Raw genomic sequence first — 20,468 nt, forward strand, 5'->3', positions numbered from 1 at the left:
TGGTGCTGTCAAAATTACAAGATACTCCTTTTAAAGATGTTTTCTTTTGACTCCTGAAGAAGAAGAAAAAGGGGAAGAAAAAAGAAAAAAACAAGAAACAGAAGAAAAAGAAGAAAAAGAAGAAAACTGAATAAATAGAAGGAGTAAAAGGAAAAGAAGGAGATGAAGGAGAATATGGGATAGAAGAAAAAGAGAAGAATAGAATCAATAGAAAACCATTACATTTAAAATGTTGCTTTGCTTTCAAAGTGTCCTTTTCATCAAACACAAAGATATAGTATAAAAAGCTAAATATGTACTCAGCAGGCATTTTTTTTTTAAATACTGTATTACATTCACATAACTAACTATAGAAAATGTTTCAAATATATGCTGTTTATATATATATATATATATATACATACACACACACACACACATATATATATATATATATATATATATATATATATATATATATATATATATATATATTACACATTTAGATTCAAATAATAAACCATAATAACGTACAAAAGGAAACAAAAAAATACAGATTATACAAAGACCTTAGGCCTATACTTTTTGAAATAAAATGTTTTGATCTTATTAACAAGTAAATATTTGTGAAATAAAAGCCACACCTTTTCCAACATACGTTTTCAATAAACCTATTCCAGTAAGATGTAACATAAGCAATAGAAACAACATTCCTTTAAAATATAGCACGTATAGATCAGTTGTTATTCTGAAGAAAATATGAAGAATCACATTTTACCAAATGGGGAGTTAACTGGGTTGAGTCCTCATACAGTAGCCTAACGAATAAAGCTTGAATGAGAGTGACGTAGCTAGTAGGAAGTACCTCCCCGGGAGGCAGATTGAACCGTAGAGAAAGCTGCAAGCAACCCTTGGATATGTAGCTTAATACTCTGGACTGCATGACTGAAGCTTTGCTGAAATCGTCTTCAGTGAAGGCACAACCTGGCTGCACTGTTCTGTTCTCATAAATATTTTACATTTTGTGTGGTGGTTTTGTTTGTTCTTCTCAGTGAAATAAGTGTATGCTGTTTCGAGAGCTGCCTTGCAAATAATTTCTCTTCCGTCTGTGTAGTATGTCAGAAGACTAACCCAGAAAGCTATTCTGTAATTGAATCAACGGCTACTTTTCCCCGGATAGGCCTAGATACAATAAGGTTTGACCGATTGAGACTCGCAGACGCTCGTGTTCTGGTGAGGATCAGCTCAAAGGATATCCAAAACTTATTACTGTTCCAATGGATTCCTTAAAAGGGGCGTAACATACGCAAGAAGAACCAGACCTTGCCTGCAGATCTTTCTCAAAGGACGATTTCGTTACTATAAAGTTGACTGGCTTCTGGAACTCGCGGATTTGTTAGATTAGCACAATTCATTTTCATCTGTTTGCGTATGTCCATGTGCATGTTTTCAACACATTTTGAATAGAAAAACGCGTTTCCACTTATTTGAACAACAGGCCTATGCCATTGGGAAATACTGTTAGATTTCTTTGTATACTTTTTTTACAGGGTTGGAACCGTTGCTATGAAGGTAATGCAGTCTAACACCGTTCTAGAGATACCATGTGTCGCCTGATACCTGGGCTCTAACTTCATTTCAGTGGATTTTGCTTGTGGGTTGTCTCAACCCGAACATTGAAAATGTATTTTGCGTGAATTGTTGTTGGATTTTATAGCTCTATAATGGCAAACGAGAATCCATATGACAGTCGCGTCATTGTCGAAAATTACATCTATGATAAACTGTTGAAGAATGGATTTGTTTGGGAATTTCAAACAGAGAACCAATCTCGAAATAACGTCTTTGAGGATCCCTCTCCCCCCAACTCCCCCGAACTTTTTGCACGGAGGCTCCAACCTCCCGCCGCTGGCGAGGACAACGACCCTCCGTTCGCAAATAGGATCCCGCAACCGGACCCGCACGCCCGGCTCCACAGAGTCCTCCGCGATGCCGGGAACGAGATCGAAAGAATGTATCAGCGGGACTTTGCAGAGATGTCGGGGCAGTTGCATATTACGCCCAGCACGGCACATGGACGATTTACCGCAGTAATAGACGAACTGTTCAGCGACGGTGTAAACTGGGGTCGGATTGTGGCTTTCCTTGAGTTTGGAGGGACAATGTGCGTGGAGAGCGTCAACCGGGAGATGACGCCCCAGGTGAACAACATCGTCCATTGGATGACGGAGTACCTGAATGGACCCCTGCAAAACTGGATCCAGGAGAATGGTGGATGGGTACGTCTGTTATCAACCTTTACTCAGCGCATATGCACATATCAAACATCTGCATCAATTGAAAGTATAATCTCTTATCATTAGAGGCAATCTGCATATCGGACCAGGAAACCTTTAGCCGACGTCTGGTCAGATGTGCGTGCACCTGACCCTATGCCTCTTTCCTTTAATCAAACCTCCACTACTAGGGCTGGTGCACCACCACAATTGTCTAACATTTGGGTGCCTATGTCAGTCAATGCATCATGATGGGGACAGTGTATAGGGCTAGGTGGACAGTTTACAATGTAATCATTTAGCAAACCATATAGGGCAATTTACATGAAGAATCCAGGCCTATTGTATTGCTCAAGGGCACACTGACATTTATTTTGACCTTGTCTTGTCTGGGGCTTGAACTATAGCTATCTTTCAATTACTGTACAAACACTGTAACCGCTAGGCTATCTCCCAGTCAACTGTATTTGCTGTCCCAAGTATGGCCAATATTTCAGTTTATGTTTAGGGTCATCAAATTCAAAGCTGGATCTTAGCTGGTTCCACTGCTTTCAAATTCTAATAAAGAGGCTGCCTCCTCTGCTCAGACTTGCTGAAGCCTGATACATCTTACAATTGCTGGTTAGGTGGTCTACCTATCAGCTAAAATTGGGTTATAGCGTTCTGCCAATGAACGAGTCTCTGACTTGATATTCAACCATTGGTTGATGCATGTAATATCTGCAGTGGAACACAACCAGGGAAGTGAAATATAATTCCTAATCAGGTAGAAATTAAACCCAGCACTACTCCAGACCCCATACGGTAAGATTTGAATATCTCTGATCTGGGAAACCCTTTGGATCTCTTCTCACTACATGACACCCTGACATCAGGCACAGATGTGTGCACATATTTAATGGGATATGACCAGCTATTGCCATCTGCGCACAATCAGCATAGCCTAGATATAAGTTTGCTAGTTATTCCTTTTTTCTATATACCCACTTTTCTCCCCAATTTAGTGGTATCCAATAGTAGTTACATTGTTGTCTAGGGGCATGGGAGAGTTGAAGATTGCAACATGCTTCCTCCAAGCCATCCTGAGCAACGCCATTCTGTCTGTTTTCACAGTGCATGCTCGACCAGGAAGTATACCCCCTCAGCTAGTTACCTCAGTTTAGCTTGCAGATGCCCCAACCTGCCTTAGTTAGTCGCTATAGCATGATGAGTCATGGGAATCCCTGCTGACGATGCCCCCCCCCCCCCATCACCCTGGTTGCTGCAGGTTAATATGCAGTTTGTTTGCGATGATGTCACAAAATCTTGTTAAGCAGGAAGCTTTAAAGTCAAATGATAATAAGGTAACCAATGTAGCGAAGGTGAACGAGCATGGCTCGTGCAACACCAGTATATTGGGTTTGACTGCAGGCATCACCCACATGTTAACCTAGGCACTCATGACAGATATGACCCAAGTTGATTGGGATGAGAGTGCCAACAGACAGTAAACATATAGTGTAGGTGTAAGGCAAGAATTGTTGTGCTTTCTGGCCAATGTACCACAGTTAAAAGCTGTTCTTAGTCATGATGCTTCGCGCCTGGGTGCAGTGCTCGGACGAGGTGTATCGGCTCTCTAGACTGCAGTTCTCCTTCCCCACTAAGTTCTCCTTCTCCACTATAAATGGTTGTTGATATGAGGAATGCATTTTCTGAATTTTCCCGGTCTCCTCACGTTTTAAACTTTAGGAAGACATGAGGTCCTGGTCCACACCTGTGGAGTACCTGGTTTGGGGGGCCTGTTGCTGTCCCTGTCCTTGTCCATCTGGTCATAATTCTGACCTAGTCTGAATTTAAATAGACTCTGGATTTAGCCCACATGCATTTATTAATTATTCCAATTGGACTCTTAATATCTCACCCGGCACAGCCAGAAGAGGACTGGTCACCCCTCTGAATCTGGGTCCTCTCTAGGTTCCTTCCTAAAATTTGGCCCTCTTAGGGAGTTTTTCCTAGCCACTGAAATTCAACACTACTGTTGTTTGCACCTTGAGGTTTAAGGCCGGGTGTTTCTGTAAAAGCACTTTGTGACAACTGCTGTTGTAAAAAGGGCTTTATAAATACATTAGATTGATTGATTGATGATTGATAGACAGACTAGGTCAAGCCCACACATTCAGAAATCACACACTGAATGAAATCAACGGCATTGACTCTACTCTAGCCTTCGTGTGCCAGATGGAAGCACATGACTTCTCTCTCCCCCAACACGTGTGGTTTCAGTGGAGCTGCTTCACAACATGATACTTCCGAGGGAAAAATGGGCATGTTGCCGGCGCTGAAGTTTGAATGAATGAGTAGTGTGCTTCCCTGTTTAGCGTCCACTTCAAATGGAGAGAGATATGCCTCCCCCGTTTCATACTCTGGTTTTATTACGTCCCATCCATCTGCTTTAAAGCAATGCTCTGGCATTTAATAATTTATGCCAGGAATTGGAACAGACACACCGTGCATGCTTCCATACACCGCCATGTTGGTGGAGCGGAAGCTGTCTTGGTTACTATTGTATAATAACAAATACTGTCCTCGTTCGGGCCAATTCACCCTCTTTGTCTTTTTGAAAGATTTGACGCAGCCGGAAATGGAGATGATAAAATAGAGAAAACATAGTGACATGTAATGGAAAAATGAATTTGGTACCAAGTAAACTGAACTGTATATATTCTGACACGGGTGCCTCATGTCCCCTTCACTTGACCCATCACTTGACCCGTTACAGCTGTGTTGCACAAACGCCTCCCACACTCTGATTTTGCAATGGGCCTCTGAGACAGATACTGGGTAGACTGCTGTGCGGAAGGAGAGTAGAGGGGATGGCCGTCTGGACTGAGTATCAACTGGAGCAGAATGAATAGCAAGGGGCAACATCCTGAAACTTTCAGGAACGCTTGCTAAGCGAACCCTGACAAACTAGACTTGTGTTTGGGGGTGGGGGGGGGTGGGGGGTAGTAAACAATGTATCCTGGGTTGTTAATTGTCTTGAAAACTAAATGCAGAACCTTTGATTCGAGCGAATGTCTTATGTAGCTGAAAACTTTAATTACTACAACCATATGAGTGACAAATTGACTATTTTATGTTTTTTGTCAAAAACAACTTCATATGGAAGGTGTTCTTTTGGAGCATGGGCTTAGCTACCTCATGATTCTACCTATGTTCATACTAAACAATTTTTGCCATATGCTCCAGAGCTGCTAAGGAAATACAATTGTTAATGCCCTAGTTTTGTGGTATTCTGGAAGTTTAGTGGAGTTATTAAAGACAGCTTGTTCCCAGAAGCTGAACTGTTTCCCTGTGTGTGTGCCTTTATATTGCATTCCAATGGTCATTTGTACTTATTCCAACAGAGGACAATTAAGAATTAATCAGCAGTGAAGCTATTTCATTTGCTTGTATTATTCCGAAGGCTGCAGCAAGCCTGTCTAGGACTGATCAATGATTCATTCATTTCATTTAGTCATACTAATGCCATTCTGAATGTTGTATTCAAAGAGGTTATCAAGCTGTAGTTAAAATAGCATTTGGACGCTTTGAATCTAGTACATTAGTTACACTTCCCTGTAATTGTATCATTACCAGAATAATTTATTAAAGCTATTGTGTTTTGTTTCAGCAAGTCCTGGTTACAAAGATAGTATTATAGTTATTTCAATAAAAATACTTTAAATTGTGTTATAAGATAGATGTTTGTTTTCTGTGTTTGACTGCTGTTCATGTCTTGTGTTGGTTTATCAGCACAGTATACTGACACTGTTTATAGTATCTGCACATATCATACTGGAACAGCTTGTTTATCATTTTTGCCTTTGTCTCAATTACAGTAACATCAGTTTCTGCACATACAGCTTGTTAACAGTTCTCTCCACTAGTTTCAATTACAATAACATCAGATTCTGGACATACGTAGCATACAGCCCCTTTGCAGATTCTGGTTCTGTACATACAGCATTGTTCTCATTCAAGGATTGCATCATTCCATTAGCAGTGGATGAAGGTTTGTTCCATACACTCTGTTTCACTGTATGTTAGGGATGTGACAAACAGACATTTATCCTAAAGTTAGGGATTTACTATGTTTTAAAGGTCACACCCCTGCAGCATTTTAATTTCCTCAACAAAAGTAGCGACGAAAATATTAGTTAAATACCCTTTCTTTAGCGGCAGTTGTTAAGACCATAACTGACTAAAAAGAAAAAAAACTAACGCAAAACTAAATATTTGATATGTGTCACACAGATAATGAATCATCTGTGTGACGATAGTCTTATATTACTACTATAGTTGTATATGAGGATTTTGGAATGACGTTCTCAGTGTTTTCTTTTTGTTATGTGCATTTAGATGTCATCAAAAGACTTCTGAAAGTGCATCATCCCAATGTATACGCACAGGCAAAGACTGTTGTGTGGTGCCTGGAAATGTGGGTATACCCTAGTTTGTTAACCATAAAAAAAAAATTGAATCTTATGTTCTCCGCTCATTCTTACATTTCATACATTTTCCACTGGCCGATTCCATTTAGTAAATTCCACGTTAATCCGTAGGCTACTGTGCATGACGCTGCACTTTACATTTTAATAAATAATAGTAGGCAATATCAACAATGTAAGAGAAAAATGATATGTTCCATCATCCTTACTGTAAACGGTGATGTGTTTACTACAGGCCAATGAGGCAATAATTGTGATACGACTAAAATGTGACTCAAACATTGTTGACTAAAATGGCTCACTGTTTTCTTCATTTTGACAATGAATAATACATTTAAAGAAGGGTGCCAAAATGAACACCGCTGCATGTACAGATAAGGTTATAGAGATAGTTTGCTCGCTTGCACTATGGCTATCGCTTTCTTTAGCTGATCCCATTCTTTCTCTCAGTTTTGATGACGTGTGCTTCTGGCAATAAATCAACCGTTTCACCCAGTGATCTAGTATACCTCTGGTTACCACCAAATAATGACCAAGTGAGTCAGATGGACCCTCGAAATTGGTCAGATGGCTTTGCTCAGCTATGAAGAAGAATTGTCCTTTCTTCTTCTTACTATCCTTTCTTTTGAATCTATGCGATTCATTAATCCTTGGATAAACCCTGCTGAATAATTGCACCGTCTGTGGAGAACACATGATTCAGCCGGGTCTGCCCTGTGCTTTTTAGTATTAGTGTTGCTCCAGACCCCCTGCTGGGACAACCCCAGTTTACCAGCATGTGATCAAGACCTTCATCTTGTATTAATCTTCTTTGGTTTGTGTCTCCTTTCTTTTTGAAGAATCTCCTCCAGACATACATTTTTCCTGTAGGGAAGTTTTTTTCTGGTGACTTAACAGCACCTGTGAAATGACAGCAAAATAAAAGAGATATGTAGTTATTTACCATTTGAAGATTTTTATTTTGAAAGTGACTTTCTGTTTTGTTCTGACAGCCCTTTCATTTAGGGGAGGCCACATGAATCAGTGCTGATGACATGCCTCGCAAATCAACTGGGAAAGGGAAGACAATGTTTACAGACGGAAAATCTAACTTTCTTTTGTTGTGACGGGACAATTCGGTCTAGTCATTCCTATGACCCCACTACATTCCGGTTATGCTAATGACATATATTTTGTGCTCTAAGTAGTATGTGCCAAAGCAGAGAGTATCCCAATTACGAACTTAAATTCCCTCACTGTCATGGCAGACAGTAGTCAGAGCATGCTTTATGTGCCCATTATGGAACACACTGTCCAGCTTCTCATACAAAAAAATTAAAATGGGTTTTGTATATCAGAAAAGGATCTTATAACAAAAAAGAAGAGCTGTGCATGCAATAGTTGGCTCCTATTAGTTTGAAGAGTTTTGACATTCTTTAGGTCTTGGATTCGAAGCTTTGTTCTCTGTTGATACGAGCAGACGTTGCTCTTTCAAGTCTAAATGTACAAAAAACTAACAAAAGTCATCACAAATGTAGTCACTCTATTGAACTGTTGTTGGTAAGAACAGCATAATACATGTCTGGCATTATGATGTCCTATACCCTACCACACTGTAGCTCCCTGAGGATGCGTTGAGTACCCCCAGGAGTCGTAGTATCCCGTTTGGAAACCACTGATATAGTTCAAAACAATGATCCACAGTTTAAATCAATGAACTGGATATATCAGTATTATTGTGGCAAACAACCTAAATTGACATTGGCAGGGGGCTACTTGTAAAGGACTGGTGTAGTGCAGTGCAGGACTGTGGCCTGCATAATGATGTTTCTCATTTTGTTGGTGTTCGTTCGCTTACTCTTTTAATGTGTTTAACTAATAACGTACGACCAACACACTGGCTCAGTAGTTGTATTCGGAGGAGTGGTGGTTCTGCAGTGATGCTGTTTTGGAAACTACTGACCAAATGTATTTAGTATTTATTAGGATCCCTGTTAGCCCCGCCCTAGGTAGCAGCTACGCTTCACAGAGAAGCTCATATATTCACATAGTAAATACATACAATACATACATGTAGTTGGCGGTGCATACATTCAAAATGCATTTAAGAAAGTGGAAAGGATTCTAAGAACCCATCAAAAAGGAGAAACTGTGGAACTGGTGTAATGCTGTGCAGGACTGTTGCCTGCATAATGATGTTTCTCATTTTGTTGGGGTTCGTCCCTTACTCCTTTAATGTTTTCATTGTTTTCTAATTGGCTGTACAGATTAATGAGCAATTACATGAATTGAGTGGATAGATCTAAATGTTAATTTATTCTGATTCTTGGCCTCTTAGGCTTGGTTTGAAATGACTGTAGCCTGACCAAATCAAATCAAGTAAGAAACAGGTGTACTAACCTTTAAATGGTCACTTATGGTCCTTCTCCAAGAAAGCAGAATTTTCAATAAAATGTCAGATGAAAATAAGGGGTTGGTACCCTGAATAACAGTTAACAGTGCCAGCTGACTAAAACGTGATTTGTCATTGAAATCATTAAATATCTTCATTCATGTCTTGACAGGATCTCTGAGGTCAAACAATATAAATGAAATAGCAAACCACTGACAGTAATTGGTGTCATGCAAAAGTATCTGAAAACGTAAATGTAATTGCACTCCAGGGAACTTAAAGGGATAGTTCGGCCTAGATTCATATTTGGGTAAAAGTCCACTTACCCTGAATTGTTCCTGAAGGCACAGCCTTTTTTCAAAACAATCCATTATTCAGCTCTGTCCCCGGCTGTAATTAGCATTATTAGCATCATCTAAATTCATGAATGGAAATGGTGTGTCCCGCTTTAGAAAAGCTGCATTGCAACTATCCCTTTAAGCACAACTAATTGGTAACACAGTTTGGATTCATTAAATAGTATACAAATTCCAATCATTATTTATCCTTTCATGTTGCAACATATCAAGAGAAATGGTTGACATATTACACAGTTGATGACAAGTACACAAAAAACCGGTGGTATGGTTGAAATTATACAAAAACCTAGTAATCCATCTTTAATAGTTAATGCATTTTGTTTGCTCATTCGTTCATGTTCTGTATGTGAATACGTAGATTAGTCATTCAGGTGTCTGACCCAGGAAGCACATACCTGTGGCTATTGGCGTTCGTTTAATGGGCTATGTTTAATCTTGTTGATTAATTCATGGGTGATAGTAGAAGGGCGTTTCAAAGGAAAAGAAAAAAGAAAGTGCCTCAATAAGAGGGACGTTACTTAGGTATTCAGTTCCATGTTTGCGCGCCTTTTACCAAGCGCTATCAAGTGACGTTGTTTATAAAAGCTCACTCGACACAGAGCGGTGTGTGAAAATCCCCAGAGATAAAGACAAGAAAGACCATGGGGGGAGCTTTTTCTCTATCTGACGGTTCCTCAGAATAATGGCTTCAAACGAACCCACCACATATCCTGCAGCTGCCGTAGTCAGCCTCACCACCTCAGGCTACGAGGGCTGAGGAGAGAACGGAGGGGCGGGTGTGGAGGGGTGTGGAGGGGAAGGCAGAGGTAAGGAAAGAGAGAGCGGAGCGAAGAGATGAGAACAAGCAGGAGTTTGAAGGGAGCAGAGAGCCCGGCGGACTGCGGAGTTTACCTGGAGAGTGTGCGGAAGGTTGGAGAAACGCTTCGGCTCGTCGGCTGCTGCGTGTGTGATTGTGCCCACTCATGTTTGGGACTAACCTGTGTAAGACCAGGACGTCAGTGGATTGCGACCAACACAACGGCTCAGTAGTTGTATTCGGAGGAGTGGTGGTTCTGCAGTGATGCTGTTTTGGAAACTACTGACCAAATGTTTTTAGTATTTATTAGGGTCCCTGTTAGCCCCACCCTAGGTAGCAGCTACGCTTCACAGAGAAGCCCATATATACACATAGTAAATACATACAATACATACATACATTATGTGCCGGCTCTAGCCTTTCGGGCGCCCTAAGCAAAATTTCATTTGGGGCCCCCTCTCCCCTATCAGTCGGGGGCTCCCTAGCAATCGGAGGCCCCCTAGCGGTCAGGGGGCCCTAAGCAACCGCTTATGTTACTTATGCCTGTAATTGGCGGTGGGTACATTCAAAATGCATTTAAGAAAGCGGAAAGGATTCTTAGAACCCATCAAATGGAGAAACTGTGGAACTGCTTTAGTAAGTTAGAGGACTCAGTAGAAAAAAAAAAAAAAAAAACACTCTGGGAAATTACCAACAGAACCTTTCAAGACATTACGTTGTGTGCTGTTGCCATTAAGCTACCTTTCAGTCACTATTTGCTTGCAGTGAGAAAATACCCTGAACATGTTATTGTTGCCACTGAGTAATTTGTGTTTTAGTCATCATTCTGTGCACTAAATGTAAATTTTTGTGGTCTAGGTAACACCCCTTAACCCTACATAGCCCACACATTGACCTACACACAGACTTTGTAATCACTCAAACCTAGTATTCATGTAAATGCCGAGCAGACCAAGGTTTGGGCATTCATTCTAGGCTGCTAGAAATGCCAGATGGGCAGTTTTAACACTTATCCGACTATTGTTACAGTTTGCATGGCACATTGAATCCAACCCAGCTAAAGTATTTCAAATGACAGGTTTTTGAACTCGGGCTCAATGCCAAGTGCTGTTAATGTTTTTTTATTGCATGAATCAGATTAGGACCTGAAGTCTAAAATGCAAACTGGCTGAAGGAGATCTTTTGTTCAGTCAAAGCAGATGTGTCTTTTGTGAAGACTGTGGTCAGAATTAATATAAATTCTGTTTGGGCTACTTGTGTTTCATAACTTCTTCCATTTGATGTGGCTCCGCAGCTTCCAGCTTTCAATTTGCTAACAAATTGCTATCTTAGAAATGATTGGTTTTTTTCCTTCTAGTAGGTTTACTGACTGTAAGTTGCTCTGGATGAGAGCATCTGCTAAATTACTCAAATGTTATCATCAACACTCAGTCTGCTTGGTTAAGTAAGGTAGGTGTGATAAAAAAAAAGTAGACCAAAATAGAAAACTGAGGGAGTGGGAAAGAGTCCAAGAGGGACATGGGAGATATTTAAATATGTAGGGTTGACAACCAATGAAGCCAAAATCCCTGCGGCCATACATGTGTTCAGACACAGCTAGGACATCTTTTTATTTTGACCCAAAACATTTCCACACTCATTATATTAACGGAAAGCCTACATCCTCCTCTCAAAGGATGCCTTTTAAACCATTTGGGACCAAATGGCCTTTTTTTTTTTACCGTGCTGTGTACAGTAAGACAGTTGTATTCCACTTAATTCAGCCCCTGGACAAAAGTATTTTGCACACTTCAAATTTACCACAACTGAGTAAAGAAAAGACTGTAATTGAAAATAACAATTTCATACCTTCATGACATCGACACACAATTCTTCCTACATTGTACTTACTTAGGCAAACTGATGTTGATTTGACATTCTTTAACTGGGGGGGCCAGAAATAATCTTGTGTTGTCTGGCCTTGTCGTCAACATGAAACCTGTCTGGTATTTGGAATGTACTGTAGCTTTAAGAAAAACAAGAGGTACCTGTTTAAGTCGAGGTGTCAGTTTGGTTTTGTCGATTGTTATGTATTGCAGCAATGCTAAGGTATCCAGTGACCATCCCGATGTTGCTCATAGATCGGGACAAAGCACCCTGTCAAGTAAAAGCAAATGGACTTTTTTGCCTCTGTAACTGTCCCCGGCACAAAGGGAAATCCGATTCTGCTTGACAGAAAAACCCTGCCAGTACCGCGCGAGCCGCCCCCGTCCCTTTAAAACACGGCTGATTCAACCACCCACACAAAAGTTGTCAGCTCTGACAGTTGGCACATAGGAGTACTTAACTATAAATTCATGTCTGCCTTTCTGGAGGTACAGACTCAGACTGTACACACATGCATACAAAAAAGGCACACAGAGACATAACAGATTGGCATGTACACAAAAGGACATACACACATGAAAAGGATGCAGACTGTATAAGAATGGAGACTTAAGATTAAACCCACCAAACCCACGGAGTTGGGGTGCACACGCTGAAACCCAAGTGGGCGAAAGATCTGTCAGTCACACATTCAGACCAATGGAGACATGCTGCAGCTTATTTGGTGCGCTTTGTGCACCAAAGGGGTGTTGCGTGTGGGAGGGTGTGTAGGCAGGTTTGGGGGTTTGCTAATGGAATTAGCCTGGTTGCTGGTTATGGATTGCCTTGGTGCCTTTATATGATGCATTTAAACTCTCTTTTTCATCTGCAGGTTCCTCGCTCTCTGATAAGATAATGCACCCGTTATACAACCAACCAAAATAAAAAGCTGACTTACATCTCCATGAAAACGCTGGTTATCCATTGCATCGATTTGTATATTGTCTTTTAAATGTTGTTTTATTAGTGGCAGCAAAGCGCTTGTCCTTTGGTTGTCTGTTCCACCCTTTGCTTAATTCCTAGTATATCGGCTGTTTGCAGATATCTTAGTAATTAGAGTGCATGGCTTATAACCAAAGGGTCACAGGTTTGATTCCCCAAACTGTAAAAAACAAAATTGGTGTTTTTGCCCTTGAGCAAGGCGCTTAACCCTAACTGTAATTCATTCTGGATAGGAGCATCGGAAATTTCAAAGGGCCAAAGATCTGTCCTTCTAAAACTACAAAAAATAGTGTTATTATGAACAAGCCATTATACAGCCCTCTGTGTCATCGGAGGTCTTGTCCAGAGGGCACATTCCTATCCTTTTTTCCTTGGCTCGTGTTGTCTTGAGGAAACAGATTCTGGGTGCCCTAAATGCAATCACAACGAGCTGAAGCCAAGCGCTCCCCCTGTCCAGTACCTCCGGGTTGGGTTCTGGCTCTGTCACATGCCATCTGCTGCTCCGTTTGCACCCGCCACGGGGGCCTGTGATCCCAAAAAAGCGCTCAGACGAAAGGGGGAAAAAAGAAAACATTTCCTACCAACGGTCTAACTGGATCTCAGTGCGTACGGTCCGCAAAGAAACATGAATAACCGTTTTTCATGTGCTCACAGAACGCCTCCCCTCAGGTCTGCAGGGAGCCAGAAGACAGACAACTTTGCTCTCATTCACAACTGCAATGACTTTTTAGACAATATTAGCTCTGTTTCCTCACTGTGGTTTTTACGTCATGTATTCTCAGTATTTTCTGAGCTCTCTACACTGTTGTATCCTCTGTTGAACAGAGCGTAGAGGACGATGCTCCAAAAAAAAAACAATGTTGCACCCAGGAGCTGTTGCTTCCTGCCCGCTGCTGAATGCTAATAAGCCAGCATTAAAAAGATATGGCAAAGTTTAGGCAGCGCTGATGTTAGATATGGCAGAATCAAAGCTTAGATAAGTCAACGCGTAATTATGTATTTTAGGTTCAATCCGACGTGTTAATTAATTATTCATCATTCCGGGAAAAGAGGCAATCTTCTCCTGTTAACATTAAACATTCTGACTTTTGAAAATTTTAATCGCTCATTAGCTAGCGATGAGCAAAATTCTGCTTCCCCTTGATCAAGTCTCTCTTGACTTTGGGCAGTGCCTCTTGTCAGCGAGTAGCGCTGAGGAGCTTCGTTGGAGCCATAAAGGCTCCCATTTAGGTTGTGTGCTGAACTCAAAGACATCTCCTATATGTTGTATGAGGAGCTTCCTATACAGAGATTCATTTAAAGTCTGGTGTTATTTTTCATCCTACAATATTTATCCTGTGCCCACCAATGTGAGGGAATACCTGTGTAGGAGGTCTTCCTGCTACTGTAGTAGTACTATTGACTACTGTAATACAGTATAGATAGACCACTCACAGCGACAGTTCATTTGAAACGAGAAATAGGGTTACTATGTAAATACAGCATTGTGGGTTTGACTGAATGCAAGCCCCTAAAATAAACACTTCAGACACATCTACTCGTTACCTTCTCTGATCAGTTCTCATAGCTGGCACAGGGCTGCGTCCGTGATGCTCCTGTCAGCTGCATGTCAGTAATTACATCTAATGTCTTGGATGGTGGAGGTGCCAGGCTTCTTTTGTGCTCGCTACCTCTCTCCCTGTCTGCCCTCCTCTGTGTCCAGTGCACTCCTCCTAAATGAGTTATAGTGGATATCAATGCCCAACCCTAAAAGGAGTGCTCTCATATCCAGAGAGCCATCCCCTCATCTCTGCCGTCCAGGGGTGTTCATGGGTGTGGAGTGAGAAGGATGCGTTCACACACATGCACGCGCACACACACACACACACACACAGAGAGACACTTGTCATCACATGGGAGGGGCGACAGCAAGGCATGATGGGATGAAATGTGCCTGCGGTTGCTAAACATTGAACCCTGCGCAGCGCAGTGTGCACATCAGACTTGGCAAACCCAGGATTATTTTACATGCCCTGTAATACAGAATACAGAAAGCTTCCTACTTTCCGCCATTTCTGGCTGTACGAGGGAGTCTTTTAAATCCTGTGTGAACGCGCTCCTGTGACAGAACCTTGTTTCATGTTCATTCTTTGACTCGGCATACATGCAATCGGTCAACTTGACTATGGGAATCACAGGTGCAGCGACGCACGACTATTGTCAATCCCGCTCTTTGACTTCCATCCATCCGTCTACCTTAGGGGCCGCCATGCTCTGTCAGACGAGATTCCACTGGTAAGACGCAGGCCAATCAGTCTACATTGTGTCCCGGGTTTGTTGGGGGATTTTCCCAGATCAAGCTTGTGAGGTCGTGGTCATTGCCAACCGCTGTTATGGTTACAGGGATGTCCCCAGAACACCACAGGTGTTATCCCAACTGTCTGATACTGTGTTATAGTGGGGCTGAGGCGTGGCCATGATTGGGTCGTCAGTCACCATGTCTACCTGTTATTGCCTCAGGGTCACTACTGCCTTCTCATCGTCTGTGAGACATCTACGTTTTCAGAATGGGCTGTAGAGTAGCCTTATATCAAACAAAAAACATAACTGAATGAAGTGTTTCTCATGTCATTTCTTTGCTCATTGTATAAAGTTTTACAGCATGAAATAATCAAGATACGTACGAGGTCCAATTAGGCTCGAGATACCTTATGTTCACCATAAAATACCATTCTGCAAAATACCAATCTCATTAACATAGCTGGTTCTGTGAAGTTAAACACTGTCCGTCCCCTATTTATTTAACAAGAAGCACAATTGACAGCTTCAATATTCAAGGTATTTAATCAGACAAGGGCTTTTTTGAGAGAGAGAAAGAGAGAGAGAGATGGAGAGAGGAGGAATGCAGGACCAACCTCCTGATCCCAGGGCCTCATCACGACTGATAAGCATCTCAACTCCTTTTAAGTTGGCAAATTGTGCAGGTGGTGCTGGTGGTGGTGCTGGTGGTGGCAGCAGATTGGAGTCCCCTCAGAGGCTGGCTTGGGCTCCACCCACGACTCAGCACACACCTTTGATGAGAGAGGCTGGGGTTTGAAGTGCCAGGGAGGGGCGGAGACAGGGGGATTGGGAGAAAGGGGTATACCTGAGTGATGAAGGGCGATGAAAGCGAGGGAACTGTCACATTACAATGTAGTGGGATCTAGCAGACAGGCCACTAACCTTCTCACAGACTTGCATACACGCATTTGTACTTCACTCTGGTTGAAACGTTCTTGGGAAACCTGAGAAAGGAATTCCTCCCACCAGCTGATTTGTGTTTTTTTTCTTCTCTCCAGCGTAGCTTAAAACACAGAAGCCGTCCCATGTACTGATTTCACCATCCTTGACGCTATGTGGATTCTAGTGAGTTGTCACAGGCAATGTACTGGTTCCTGGGTGTTGCCCTTCTGCTCAATATGTAAATATGAGCCTTTTTACGTTGCCAAGTATCCAGTGACTCACTTAGTCACGTCAACTCATTCTACGCGTTGAAGTGTCAGCATTTACATGGAGGAACACGCCTTCAGTCGTAACGCGTTACTCATGTGGCCTGTTTCACTTCACTTTTTGGCATGGATTTAATTCAGGCGTTTGTCCAGTATGGAACAATGAAACATAGACATGTCTAGCCTTGGTTCCATGCTGTATGAAGAACAGTGGGTTGTGAAGTTGTTTTACTCAGAAAATCTAATTCATTAACTGTATTCAGAGGAAAAGCAATTAGGGTTACGTGCATTGCTCAAGGGCACAACAATGGGTTTGGATCTTGTGGGCTCAGCGATTCAAATCTCCCAACTTTCCATTACTTGACCAACTCTGTAACCACTAGGTAATATGCCGCTCCACTTGGCTCATATATGTGTCCACTGACATTTAGGTTTGAAATGAATTGTGGGACTGTGGGAAAGGACTGTGTAAAAGGATCGAGGACATGTTCTTGCTAAAGGAGCAGTGGTGGGTTGGCTTTAAACCTATGCTGCAGCAGCACGTGAACTACGGGGTGTGGCCTTGACCACTAAAGTGAACTACAAGGTGTGGCCTAGATCACTGAAGCCAACCAGGCTACTACCTGCTGATAGAAAGTGGCAGGAACCTATAAAAGCCTCACTCCACTGTTTAAAGCAATGTATAGATACACTCACCTAAAGGATTATTAGGAACACCATACTAATACTGTGATTGACCCCCTTTTGCCTTCAGAACTGACTTAATTCTACGTGGCATTGATTCAACAAGGTGCTTAGAAATGTTGGCCCATATTGATAGGATAGCATCTTGCAGTTGATGGAGATTTGTGGGATGCACATCCAGGGCACGAAGCTCCCGTTCCACCACATCCCAAAGATGCTCTATTGGGTTGAGATCTGGTGACTGTGGGGGCCATTTCAGTACAGTGAACTCATTGTCATGTTCAAGAAACCAATTTGAAATGATTCGAGCTTTGTGACATGGTGCATTATCCTGCTGGAAGTAGCCATAAGAGGATGGGTACATGGTGGTCATAAAGGGATGGACATGGTCAGAAACAATGCTCAGGTAGGCCATGGCATTTAAACGATGCCAAATTGGCACTAAGGGGCCTAAAGTGTGCCAAGAAAACATCCCCCACACCATTACATCACCACCAGCCTGCACAGTGGTAACAAGGCATGATGGATCCATGTTCTGATTCTGTTTACGCCAAATTCTGACTCTACCATCTGAATGTCTCAACAGAAATCGAGACTCATCAGACCAGGCAACATTCTTCCAGTCTTCAACTGTCCAATTTTGGTGAGCTTGTGCAAATTGTAGCCTCTTTTTCCTATTTGTAGTGGAGATGAGTGGTACCCGGTGGGGTCTTCTGCTGTTGTAGCCCATCCACCTCAAGGTTGTGCTTGTTGTGGCTTCACAAATGCTTTGCTGCATACCTTGGTTGTAACGAGTGGTTATTTCAGTCAAAGTTGCTCTTCTATCAGCTTGAATCAGTTGGCCCATTCTCCTCTGACCTCTAGCATCAACAAGGCATTTTTGCCCACAGGACTGCCGCATACTGGATGTTTTTCCCTTTTCGCACCATTCTTTGTAAACCCTAGAAATGGTTGTGCGTGAAAACTGAGACGCATACTCAGTAACTGAGCAGATTGTGAAATACTCAGACAGGCCCGTCTGGCACCAACAACCATGCCACGCTCCAAATTGCTTAAATCACCTTTCTTTCCCAATCTGACATTCAGTTTGGAGTTCAGGAGATTGTCTTGACCAGGACCACACCCCTAAATGCATTGAAGCAACTGTCATGTGATTGGTTGATTAGATAATTGCATTCATGAGAAATTGAACAGGTGTTCCTAATAATCCTTTAGGTGAGTGTATACACTGTATAGTTGGGATTCCCAACTTTAAATATTGTATATTGTGTTGTATATTTATGTTTTCTTTCATAATTACAGCTTTAACAGTTTGTCAAATGTTGTTTAACACTGATTTGTATTAATATTTTAATCTATAGGAAGCAAGGCAGGAAATGCAAGATCAGTCAATAAGGAATTGAAGATCAGGCTGTAATTGTGTAAGATCTACACTGTAGAAAGTAGCATTATTACTGATTTTCAGTCAGATTTTCTGTCTGGTCCTGTCCACTGTCCACTCTGAGGGGTTCTAAAGGAGAAGTGTTCCCGAGTCTTATCTCTGAGGAATGGTGTCAAAATGTATTTTTCTCTTAAACCTCTTTCTGTAATATAAATGCATTTTTCTACTGCCTGAAGCTACCAGCCTAACCCTGTTTCTACATACCAAGTGCGATTTTGTTCAAGTTTTGGGATTGTTACCTCTAGTTTGGGAAATGTTGGTGTATACTGTCCAAACCTGGTTAAAACTATACCTTTGATGTCTATTTATGAATAAACGGTTAAAGTTTTCTGCCCCATCCCATAACAAATAAATAAATAAACATAAAATAGAACATAAAAAAAAAACATACCTAAGTATTTTAGCCTAAACTTTTATTAAGAAAGAAAGAAAAGGCAACGGCCCTAAATGGCTTGTGTATATGGTCTTGTCGCTAGGTAACGCTATAAACGTAGCAGTAATGTCACTATGTGGGATGGATCCGCAGGGCCAATCGTTAGAGTGGCAACAAGATTGTGGTGGGGAAATGTTGTGTGGAATTGTTTGTTTGTTTAGAGAGTCTGTAACTTTCATTGGCATAACAAATGGTGTCAATAAACACAGACAAGGTCCTAACACCTTTGTGATGGTGGTGGAGGGTAAATGTCAATCACAAGTGGCTTGAAGAACTGACACTGTTGACAGGGAAACAATGCTTGGCTGGCATCTGCACATACACATCAAAATATCAGTGCACACACTAGAGCCAAAACATATGCTGCTTACACTTCCTCTGTCTCTCTCTGTCTCTCTCTGTCTCTCTCTCTCGCAAACGGACTTGCATTATTCAAACTCAAATGCACTGCTATTGCACCCAGACACTCCACCGCGCATACTGAAATACACACAAACGCACGTGCATACTGAAGCACAATATGGTAGCATCACCCGGGCAAGGGGAACACAGTAGCAGATGGGTGATTTAGCATTCTGAGAGCCCAAAGGGCTGCCCTACTGTCTCAGACTGGATGGGGGTGAGGGGGTGGGGTGGGGTCAGGGGGGTTGGGAGGTGTTAGCATGAAGAGACGCATAGCGACACACTCTCTCTTCTCTGCTCAACACAAATGAAATGCATGTGCCGTTGTCTGTGTATTTCTTTGTATTTCTTTTAAGGCTTGTTGTTTTTTTATCACACTGCTCTGTGATCTCACTCGTCGGGGCCCGAAGGCTCTATCTGTCGTACTGCATTCTGGAACATGTGCTTTTACCATCTATCTTGGGTTTGTTTCACGGCCTCCTTGGGAGTTCCAGTAGATATCTGGGTAGTTTGGGGGAGGGCTGTGCTTTGGTTCAGAGAGCGGAGAATGTGCGAAGTGTGGCTGTCTGAGTAATGACCATTATCACTGTGACTCGATGCCCCCAGGGCTGCCACTGAAAAAGACCAGACTGAATGGTTAACTAGGCAATGGAGATGGTTGAGGCAGAACAACGGTTATATTTCCAGTATGGCTTCAGTGACAGCGCTGTACTGACCGAGATGGTTGGGAGCTGACACCAGTTTGGCAACCTTGGCCCCTCAGGCTTTACCAGGACTGATGGTTTCAACCTGTCCTCCTTGTATTGAAATACACCAGAGGGACTGTTGTGGCTTTTACAGGACAACTGCCAACTTCTGGCAACGTGTCACTTTTTTTCCACAATACTTTATTCTCCTTTTTTTTCTTCTTTTTTTTTTACTCCGTTTGAGAGAACAAGCTGGTT

The 20,468-nt window shown here is 42.0% G+C and overlaps 1 protein-coding gene across 1 annotated transcript in view; it reads left to right on the forward strand.

Annotated features, from left to right (window-relative positions):
- The first annotated feature begins 856 nt into the window (after positions 1-856).
- The window catches only part of bcl2a (BCL2 apoptosis regulator a), a 55,649-nt gene continuing 36,037 nt past the window's right edge, over positions 857-20,468 (forward strand). The window contains exon 1 of the mRNA XM_010899349.3: positions 857-2,258. Coding sequence (XP_010897651.2) covers positions 1,704-2,258 — 555 coding nt within the window. The 5' untranslated portion in view covers positions 857-1,703. The remainder of the gene's footprint in view (positions 2,259-20,468) is intronic.

Source organism: Esox lucius, chromosome 21 (genome assembly GCF_011004845.1).
Source record: "Esox lucius isolate fEsoLuc1 chromosome 21, fEsoLuc1.pri, whole genome shotgun sequence".
NCBI lineage: Eukaryota > Metazoa > Chordata > Actinopteri > Esociformes > Esocidae > Esox > Esox lucius.